Genomic DNA, 11,285 nt, shown 5'->3' with positions numbered 1-11,285 from the left:
TCAACAAACTGAGAACAGGTCTACTTTAAAACAATTACAGCAGGAGGAAAAATCAATTAGGTGACAGACATGTCCACAGTTGTCTTGTGAATTTCTTGTTGAAATTAAGTTTAAAAGAGGCACAACTAATTAATTCTAAAAAAGCTTTATGTTAGCAGTACTACTTCATCCTGGGAGCTCACTATGTTAGTCAGCATATTGGTAGGAGGCAGTAATGTTTTATTCAGTGTTGGCAAGCATACAGCTGATTTGTGAGTCATGATAATTAATTTAAATAAACAGACATTTGTTATTTTAGCCTTATAACAACATATTTTCAAGCTAATCCAAAATAAGGCAGGGGTGTCATTCAGTCATATTTGTATCTGTCTCCCAGCAAGATTGTGGAAACATAATGAGGCTGAACTTTATTAAACATGGTAGACAGGTTGAATATGGATGGTGTAAGAATACATAACTAATACACTAAAGTAGTCACTAACTTCGATGTATCTGCAAAGCAGCCGTAAAAGTTGGGCTAGAACATGTCTACCATTGTGTTACATAACATTTCCTTTCTTTACACCTTTTAATTGAAAACTGGAGATGTTTGCAGTTTTCTCAAGAGGAATTAGATGTGGTGGAACCAGAGATTTTCATTATGGAAGTCCAGCTGACAAATCTATGGTTACTAAGTGATGCTATCACGTCAATTATGAAGCAAACTCTCAGAGGATTGTTTCTAACATCTATGATAGGAAAAATTTTGGCAGTTTTGAATAAAATAAGGAGTATAGCAGGTAGTGAGTCTACATATTTGCATCAGTGATACCCTCACGCATATGCATGTGGTGGTATGGGGGTGCATCATGGTTCACTGATTAACCCCTACACGAGTTATTCAACTCAGTCTCACATGGACTGCAGACTTCCTGGTTTTATGTGTTTCCCTGCTTCAACACACCTGGCTCAAAATAAATTGGTCCAACAGCCTGTGGATTTCTGCAAAAGGACTTATTAATTTGAGTCAGGTGTGTTGGAGCAGGGAAACATTAAAAACACTACAGGAGTGTGGCCGTTGTGAGACTGAGTTTGCTCTATACCGTCACAAACAGAGACTTTTGTACACTGTGCTTAAACCAGCCTGAGTGTTTTTTCTGGTTATTGGAACATATAAACAGATCTCCTTTCCCAAAAGCAACTAAAAATCAAATTCCTTTAAACGTGTCCACTGTCTTTTGGTCCATCTGAGATGAGCTCAAGTCCAGAGAATTTGACACGGTTTCTGTACAGAGTTAATACATTGCTTGTTCATTGTGCCACACAGGTTTAAAAAGCACTTCTGGAAGCAGCAGCAGACTGTTTTAACAAAAGGATTCAAAGCCAATGTGGGTAAATGAAGAAACACAGGGGTTCGAATACAGTGGTACTTGATGCTTCAGAGGACATGCACTAATATTTTGTACAGCTTGTAAATACATTTTTCTTTCTTTTTTCTCCAACAAATTGAGTTACTGACAGTTTGGCACAGTATTATCCATCACCCAGCTTTTTAAAAAAAAAAAAACATCTTTTGTGGAGCCACTTTTATACCAAATGTTGACACCCTCACCTACCACCATTTAATCTGCTGGTTGTTGAAACTCTTAAAAAGTTTATCCTATCAGCTTTTCTATTCTATTCTATTCTATTCTATTCTATTCTATTCTATTCTACAGTCATTTAGCCGAAGCTTTTATCCAAAGCGACTTACATAAGAGATCAAGAACAACACAAGTATGAAATCAAACAGTAGAGGACATAGGAAGGTGCTGGTGGACTGCTGTAGCCCAGTTGGATGCTGGTCTTGACGTTTAGTGCTACAGGTTTCTTTTTTTCTTTGTTTCCCCATCTTTGCCAAATACAGTGAAATTTGATCAGTGAGGACGAAAAATAATTTCCATGGTATATGTTTCTGTTAAAGATTGTTCCATTTTAGAAACTTGTACATATTAAGGTCATTTAGGAGGAACCATATACGCAGTGACTAGATACAAAGCACCTTAAATCAGTTAAACAGAGCCTTTATTTTACTTTTGGCTTCACCTTATCTTTTTTTTCCTTTCATTACAGATTGTAGTTACTTCACTCCTTTATAATAAAGAGCTTCACTCAGAACTCCTTTCCTACAAAAACACTTGCGCCATGCTGGAGGTGTAATCCTCCACCTTTTTTTCTTTGTGCACCACTTGAGGAAACCTAAGAGAGGAAAAAAAGAGAAAATAATTCTACTTGAAACAAGATAAGATGTCAGACCCTGATTCCTCCTTGCCGACGGAGCCTTCGCTGCCTCTGACTTCCCCAAGGACTCCCCTGCAGCTCTCCTTCCCTTTCCTGAGGGAAGGCAGCCGTGTTTGGGAAAGAAAACCACCGCAGCCTGGAGAGCTGCCCAGCCCACTGCCTACCAAACGCACCCGCACCTACTCAGCGTGAGTATAAACAGAATGAAAGTTCAGAAGAGCTTGTCTTCTTTGCAAGATTTTCAGTGAAATAAGTCTTAAAATAACGGTTATGATTAGCTACTTGTTTCTTGTTTCTGTTTATGTCTCTGCAGCACAGTACGAGCCAGAACAGGCCCTGTTTTCAAAGGGGTGTGTAAGAATTTCTCCAGGTCTCAGGGTCATGGATTCATACGTCCTTCCCACGGAGGAGAAGACATCTTTGTTCACATCTCTGAGTAAGTGACCTCACCGAGCAGTTTGTCCTTTGGCTTAACCCTTTCATGCACGAATTAATTAAAACAATGCAATGGTTTTTTTTAAAAAATACAGTATTTTATCTTTACAGATATATATACTTTTTTTTTGGTTATTTGTGATATTTAGAATTTATCATGATTTATGATTCATTTTAATGTAGTCTATAAAATATTTATAGAATATTATATAATCATAATTATGTTAGTTAAAGTTTATATCAAATATAGCTGTATCTTTTTTTTATTGCAAAGGCAAACTTGCGTAATAACATTATGTTCAATTAAATAATATATTTATTTATTCTCCGGTGAATGGAAACGTATTGGACGACTTACTAACATCCACTGAAGTGATTTATTTACAAAAATACCATCCTCGTTCATGAATACGCAAGAAAAAAAGCTCGTAAGTAGGTGTCCGCTTTAGGGCCATTATGCATGAAAGGGTTAATGCAGGAGAACCCAATGGGGTTTGTGTAGTATAGAAAATTGTTCAGACTATCAAGAATATATTGAACTTACAAAAAATTGGACAAGGCAGGGTAAGTGTGGCACAAGTGAACAAGAGGGTGTTGCAAAGGGCTTTACGGAGCCTTTAAAACATTAGAAAATAAAAGCATAAAACACATGGACGCACATTTTTGACCAAACAGGTTCTTAAATCTGTCTGAATAGCATAAATAATGTGTTATTATTTATGTTCCTTCATTTAAATGAACAAAGATATAATTGTTCAGTCATAAAAAGCTTTGAAAGATAATGATGGAGATGTTATGGATGTAATTTACCTATTTACCTATTTATGTATTTACCTAATTTTACCTATTTACTTGTTGGATCGCAGACCTTAAATGTGGGTACTACACCTAAAGTGAATCAAATTTGAAAGCAGTGGCATTAAGTAGAAAACAATAAGCTAATTGACTTAACTCATCTTCATTACTTATGCTGTACCAGATCTATTTCTGGCTGCTATTTCTCACTGGACAGTGTATTCTGAGGCTGAACTATCTCACAAATCAAGTTATTCTCAACAAAATGATCAAGTCATATTTTAAACGTACTTTTACCTGTTAATATTAACATCATTTTGTTTCCACGACAGCATTGATGGGGAGTATGTGCCTGTGGAAGGAGACGAGGTCACATACAAGGTTTGCCCCATCCCTCCCAAGAACCAGAAGATCCAGGCAGTCGAGGTGGTGATCACCCACCTGAATCCAGGCTCCAAGCATGAAACTTGGTCGGGTCAAATCATCAGCTCCTAAGCCAGTTAGAGGCAGCACGGCTGTAGAGGCACAGAAGAATTTGGATTTAATTTGAGGTTTTATGATTTGGGGGCACAAGGGATGGGACAAAGTCTGGGACAGAGGAAGGGGATCTGAGTTGTCACACTATAAGATGACGTGGTATCGGTTAGGTAAAGTTAGGGTTGAAGTTAATCTTTGAATGTATTTGTTTGAATGTTTTCCTGTGAAGGCCATGGTTTTATTATTTAGGTTTGGATATTTTAGTTGAGAGGTTAAAAGTTGGGTTTGGAAAGTTGAATTTCTGGATTTGGTGCTAGCAATCTTTGACCTGGAGGGAATTAGTTGGGATGTCAGTGGTTGTTAGGAAGATAATGTCTTAGTTAAAATGGGATATCACAGTCATGGATGTAGTAGAGGCCAAAATACATTTAGAACAAACTGTAAACAGTGTAGTCATGATGACTCTTGAAGGTTTAAATGAAGTTTATCTACAAGAGAAAGCACCTGAGTGTGGTCCAGTTCACTGCCAAAAGTCATCTGAAAAGAAGTCTGATTGAAACATACATTTAACCATGCTTTACTTTGGTTTATAAAGTGATGAATGGAGACAGTAGTCAGGCAACTGTTCCAGCTTTTTGCACTGTTTAGAGTAAGCTGTGGAAGCTTGTAGTTTGATGTGGCAGTAAACACTAACAAATGATGGTATTTCCAGAGGCAAGTCAGTTTTAACACTAATTCAGTATGTTCTCCAGGTATTTTGACCTACATAGCTGTGGAAAAACCCTACATTTCTTGATATTGTAGCACTTCAGCATTTTGTCTACTAAAAAAAAAAAAAAATCCAGTATTTTTGTAGCCAGCTCCTATGATGGTCTTAAATTTTGGTGGTAAAGATAGTATAAGGAGGTTGCGTGGGCCTGCCGCTGGAATATCAGGCCAGAGGGTTTGGGTTTTGGAAATAAGTGTATAGAGGGTGAAGAAGAGCAGGGAAGGGGCAGAGGATGGAGTGATAATCTATATAAATACTGCAGATGCAGCTAGATCTGAAATGATGTAAAGGAGGACGATCAAAAATAAAGACAGCAGTTCACAAACGGGGTAATCAGACTAAAGTGAATCTTAAAAGAGTTTGACATTTTGGAGACACAAAGCTATTTTCCTCATTCTAAAAAGTTGAATGAGTTGGTTGATATCCTTATAGAAAATATATCTCTGTGGTAAAGGGGAGCAATGGTTAGCTTAGCTTAGCTTGGCGCAAAGGTTATTGATAGAGGGGAAAAGCTTGATAACTTTTTTCCCCTCTCTCCTTCTGTGTTAAATAGACTTTTTATGTTCGAAAAAAGGCTGGTGTTACAAAGCTCAAAACAAACTGCAAAGAAAGATATTCTCTCCAACAGAAAACACTGCTCATGACTTGTCTGAAACGTACTAAATCAACATATCACAGAGCTACATACTGACTGCCAAGTCATGTTTCAGACAGAAAGTGACAGAATGTTTTACAGCAGTGTTCACTATGAGAAAAGTTGTGCTTTTAAACACTAAACACAATTTAACATACAATAATTGCCTTCCATAATACATTTATATATCTCTATAGGATCCTAAACGCAAAGATAACCGCTAAGCTAAACTAAGCTAAGCTAAATAAGCTATGCTAAGCTAAGCAAAGGTTTACCAGCTACCAACTGTAAGTTATAATTTAAGTTAAGTCCTAAAAGTGGTTCTTATCACTTCATATGTAAACAAATAGGTATATTTAATAAAATGTTCAGCTGTTTATGCTATCATTTATGGAACTGCAAGGATTTCCTATTTCTCCTGTTTTCTGTCTTTATGAGAAATAATTTCCTCCTGCAAAAAAATAAATTGACAGTAGTATTCTTTTTCCAAATATCAGCGAGTCAGTTTATGTTGAAAAATTAAACATTCACTATAACCACTGTGGGAGAGATGGGTTTATCTGTGGAAGGGGTTGACTATTACATGGAAAAATTAAGCTTTTGTGGGTTTTTGAAAGTTTTTAAGTCAAATGAAGACTTAAGAGTTGAAAAAAATTAAAACACAGCAAAAGCTTCCACATATATATTAAAATATATTTATTTATTGACTTATTTATTTTAATTTGTAACTATGAAAACATCAGGTGTTTGGTAATTAAACGCTGCATTTCTAAGTATTTGTGCAAATTTAAGCCTGTTTTGAAAATACTGCACACCTCACTCTAATGATACTACCCTGTTAGATCCCTTTGCTACTCTTGTGTCTTCACAGACATATGAAAACGCAAGGTTCGTACTTCTAAATATGTCTACTTTTTAATCAGTAAATGACATTCCAAATAACATCCAGTTTTGATGTTTTGGAAATTGGCATGTTCTGTAGTGTTTGTGTAGAGTGTGTTTGTGTAGAGTGTGTTAATTCTGTTTCATCATGCAGTAACACAGCCGAAGCCTTCAAGAGAGGTGTCTTCACGTCTCTTATGCATCTTTTATTTCTCACCACGAGTGTGACTTAATATTATTGTAGCACACTGTATCTGTTCAGTTTCTTTTCTTGTAAGAGCAACATGTTTGTGCTCCCAAAGACTTTTATTTTTGTCAAGTCACTGTGACACGTCTTTTGTCATAAAGAAAAGGTTTGAATAAAACTTACAGCTGTATTCGCATAACTAGGTGGAAACTTGTCAGCTTGATGAAGCTCAGATATTTTCTTCTCACTTCTATGTGTGTGTGTGTGTGTGTGTGTCTCTCTCGTTTTTTTCTTCTTAAAGTTGTACAAAAAAAAACTCATTGTACAGGCATAATACATGGCAAATATTTATAAGTTCTATTCTATTCTACAGTCATTTAGCAGATGCTTTTATCCAAAGCGACTTACAGTTAATAGTAAACACCATAGAAGAAAACACACCTTGTGGGAAACTTAAAATAAATGTAAGTTTATTAACAGTTAGCCAAGACTTTAAAAGAGAACTACAAGTATCTTTGTATGTTTGTTCATATTTGTCAGATTTTGGAAAAGTGGAAGGAGCACATTTTGATTAAATGTATCACATAAATGAGAAATCAGACAAAAAAAAGTTTTGAATGAGCTCATTTTTCACATTTTATGAATGAGATAAGGTGTCTAAAGCCATGAAAAATTGAAAAATTATTGAACATCTGTGTATTTTGTGCAGATTCTTTCCCCACATGCGAATAAATGTAAAAAATATGGTTATATTTATCAATAGAAAAGGTCAGTATTTATTACTGATATCAGGTAACTAATGAAGCACCATATGAAATGTGCTCATTGTCAGACTCATTTTATTCAGTGACAGCATACATCAGCATACAGCATCACTGACATCACCAGTAGATGTCAGTGATGGTCTAAGTTTAATTTACAACTAAGACTCAGCTGCTCTTTGAAATAAAGTTTGGAGATGCTTGTGGACATGAGATTGGTCCCATCCAACTCAAAACTCAGAGGATTTTTATATAAAATAGCCTAAAATCTAATTGTGTGGTACCGTGAAAAACAGACATAAAAATGAGCAGTTTTGTTTTCTTTTTTTCCTTTTGCTTCTAATCTTCATGACATCCTCGGGACAAAACTTACAAGACAACATGTAAAGATGAATGAAAACGTCAGATAAATAAATGAATACATTTAAAGTAAACAGTGTTTAAGGTACAAGGAAAAATGAATGATAAATGTGAAAATGAAGTAAATGGGTTTTTACTATAACTATCATTAACAATTAGTAATTATTAACTAACAGTTGAAACTTTGTGTTACAAACCCCCAGCTCGCCAGGGGAAAAGGTTTGTAAACATTAAACCCACAAATAAGTTCCTTTCAGAAAGAAAGGTTTTTATTTGTAGGCAACACTGTTGTTGCCCATGACAAACAGGCAGGAAGAAGAAACAAAGGTTGTAACAGGCTTTGGGTCACACCCTGAACAACACTAAGGGTGACAAACTACCCACAACTAAACCACTGCTTTTAAGACAGCTTACAAATCACCCCTACTGGGCTCACAAATACAAAGATCCGTACTACAGCACAAAACCACTGTCCCAGGCTGACAACCTAGCCAAAGTGAGGCAAACTGAGCCATCCACATTCAGCTGCCCTGAACGATTGCCAGCCTGCTCCTTAAATAGGGCTGACGAGCTGGCCCAGCTGAAGGTGATGATGATGGAAGGAGCAGTGCAGCCAGTTGTTGGTTGGAAACAAAGCCGTCAGCCAAAAGTGTAGTGGAGATCACAGTCAGATATGCAAAAGCACTGGGACGTAACACTCCCCCCCCTTAAGACACAAACCCCTTGTAAGGGTTTGTGGAACACCACAAATACACGTCACAGACAAAACATGCAAAAATGTACAAATACTCACTGAATCCACCTTTTCCCCATGGTTTTATGATCTGGAGAGGGCATCGGCTACGAAGTTGGCAAACCCCCTTTTTGTGTTTTATCTCCAGCTGGAATTCCTGAACAACTAGAGCCCACCTCATGAGTCTTTGATTGTGATTGTACATACGGTGGAGAAACACAAGAGGATTGTGATCGGTGTACACAGTAATTGGCAAAGAGGCAGATCCAAGGTACACCTCAAAGTGCTGCAGAGCAAGTAACAAACCCAGTGTCTCTTTCTCAAAGGTTGAGTAGTATAGTTGGTGTTTCTTGAACTTACGCGAAAAATAGCAAACGGGGTGATCAAATCCACTGTCATCAGAACAGCACCAGCACCGACAGCACAAGCATCAACTTCGAGTTTGAATGGTTTTGCCAGATCAGGAGCGGTGAGAACAGGTGCACTACATAACAGTGACTTCACATTTTCAAATGCACGCTGACACTCTGATGACCAAGAAAAGGTTGCCTTTGGACTAAGCAAACGGGTTAAAGGTTCTACGACGGTGGAGAAGTTACGGCAAAAGTTTCTGTAGTAACCAGCCATACCGAGAAATCGCCGTAGCTCTTTTCTGGTCAGTGGGACTGAAAAAGCAGTGATGGCAGCAATTTTTGCATCCACGGGTCAAATCTGTCCTTGTCCCACTTGCCTGCCCAAGTAAGTGACTGTTGCTTTTCCAAGCTCACACTTGGCTGGGTTAAGGGTTAGGGAGGCATTTCTAAGTCGCATGAACACCTCCTTCAAAACCTTCACATGTTCTTCCCAAGTAGATGTATACACAATGAGATCATCCAAATAGGCGTTACAGTTTTGCATCCCAGAGAAGAGTGTGTTTACAAGCCACTGGAAGGTGGCTGGAGCGTTTCACATGCCAAATGCCATTACAGTGTACTGTAAAAAGTGATCTGGAGTCACAAATGCTGAAATATCAGATGCTCTCTGTGTAAGTGGAACTTGCCAGTATCCTTTAAGCAGATCTAGTTTACTGACGTATTGAGCAGCACCAATCGTATCTATACAATCATCAATACGAGGTAGTGGATACGAGTCAGTAACAGCATTTACCTTTCGGTAATCTGTTATGAAACGAGGGGAAGCATCAGGTTTATCTTCAACTATACATGGAGAACTCCAGGGACTAGAGCTGCATTTTGCGAGACCATTTTGCAGCATGTACTGTCAGCCAAGTCTAGTGGAGATCACAGTCAGATATACACAAGCACTGGGACGTAACACTTTGTAAATTTAATAAGTACACATTTAGTTATTTAGTTCAGTACCTTTTGTGTTTTTGTATTTGCACTTTTGTAAATTTATAATTTATTTTGTAAACAGATCTGACAGAGGCTTACGAGTGCTTTTAGTTATAATTACCTGTTTGTACATGGACATGTATTGTGAAGCAGGACAATCTCTTGGGTTTGTTGTCCTGGTTCCCTTCCTTCCTTCATTCCTCTTTTAGGATTCTTTTAGGAATGAATTGAAAGATGACAATGTTTTGTTGTTTTAAATACAACTAATACAGCTACAGGTTAGAAATACAACTAAACCATCCCATTACTTTCTGAAGCGTGTTGTCAATACTGTTCTACAGTATGTACAGTACTGTTCTTACCAAAGATTACCTGAAGGTGAATTGATTTGAAAATTTTATTTGAACATGAAGTCAAATTAAAAACAGGAAAATAAAAAGGAGGCAATATTAAAATAAATAAATCTGTCTTTGTCCAAAGGGAGTGGGAATGAAGCCAGTGCTTATTCAATCCCACCACCTTCCCACACACCATTACCTACCTTATATGTACTTCTTAATATCAATAGATCTATGGATCAATATTAATACTGATATTTAGAGTATTAACGTCATCATCAATAATTGGAATAATACTGCACTTGTGAATTCAAGAACCACGATGTGTCACGAAAACAGTGAAAAATTGTGGTGTGGACCCAATTGCAGAGATGAGGGAGGCCAGTATGCAGAACGATTTATTTTCCTCAGAGGAACCCAGGGAACTCAGAACAGACAAACTAACTGAGGTACAAAATGATCCAGCAAACAATGAGTGAACATGAGTGGTATAAATACACAGGAAAAACCGAACGAGAAACAGGTGAAACAAATGAACTAAATGAACCCAGGTGAACCAAATCAATGAACAGGAAATCTAAGAAGCTAACCAAGAACCAACACAGGAAAAACTACAAAATAAAACAGGAAGCCTAAAAACAAAGCACAGAAAAACCCAAATCATGACACGATGATGCTGTTTTTATTTGTCTCTACTTTGCCTGCATTTTCATACAATGAAGCTGGAGTTTAGAATATGCCTCCAACAGTAAAAAGATGGGACTTAATTTCTATCGAAAAGAGACATAAACAGAAATCAGAATAGACTCATTAAAAGTAAAATCAAACACACGGAGAAGGATAATGAGGCAGAAATGAGTGAACTTTGGTCAGAATTACACATACTGCGTGTGTTTGCTTTAAAGATGTGACATTTTAAATTGATTGCAAATTTTTATGGTGCATCACATCTTGACAGGTTAATCCTGAATATTGTAACAATGCAACATGTCTTATAGTTGTCAAGTTTTTCTCATTAACATCGAGTATGATAGATAAGCTACTGGGAGAATAATACCTTTAAAAGGGTTTATTTGTGAGCTGCTAATTATATTCCACCCTTTGTCCTATAAACAAGCAAAACAAACTCAATCTTTAAAAACTGGTACAAAATGAGTGAAGCAGTTAATCAAAATAAATTTAAAATTAATTATTATGTTTTTAAAAAAATGACAATTATTTATCTGAATATAAAGACCCTTAGGGGCAAAGCCAAGTTAAATTAAGACTGTATGCTTGTAACAACTCTTAAAATAGCTTACAAACATGGTGAAATGTGGTA

The 11,285-nt window shown here is 36.9% G+C and overlaps 1 protein-coding gene across 1 annotated transcript; it reads left to right on the top strand.

Moving 5' to 3' along the window:
• Positions 1-2,265: 2,265 nt before the first annotated feature.
• csdc2a (cold shock domain containing C2, RNA binding a) lies at positions 2,266-3,984 on the top strand (the record flags this gene model as incomplete). The annotated part of the gene is made up of 3 exons (XM_079260414.1): positions 2,266-2,447; positions 2,573-2,695; positions 3,822-3,984. 3 exons carry the CDS (start codon positions 2,266-2,268, stop codon positions 3,982-3,984), a joined length of 468 nt encoding a protein of 155 aa, XP_079116540.1.
• Between the last annotated feature and the right edge of the window lie 7,301 nt (positions 3,985-11,285).

The sequence above is a fragment of the Telmatherina bonti genome (assembly GCF_933228915.1).
Source record: "Telmatherina bonti genome assembly, chromosome: 21".
Taxonomy (NCBI): Eukaryota; Metazoa; Chordata; class Actinopteri; order Atheriniformes; family Telmatherinidae; genus Telmatherina; species Telmatherina bonti.
The sequence above is the reverse complement of the archived record's forward strand: the minus strand, read 5'-3'. Positions and strand labels throughout refer to the sequence as shown.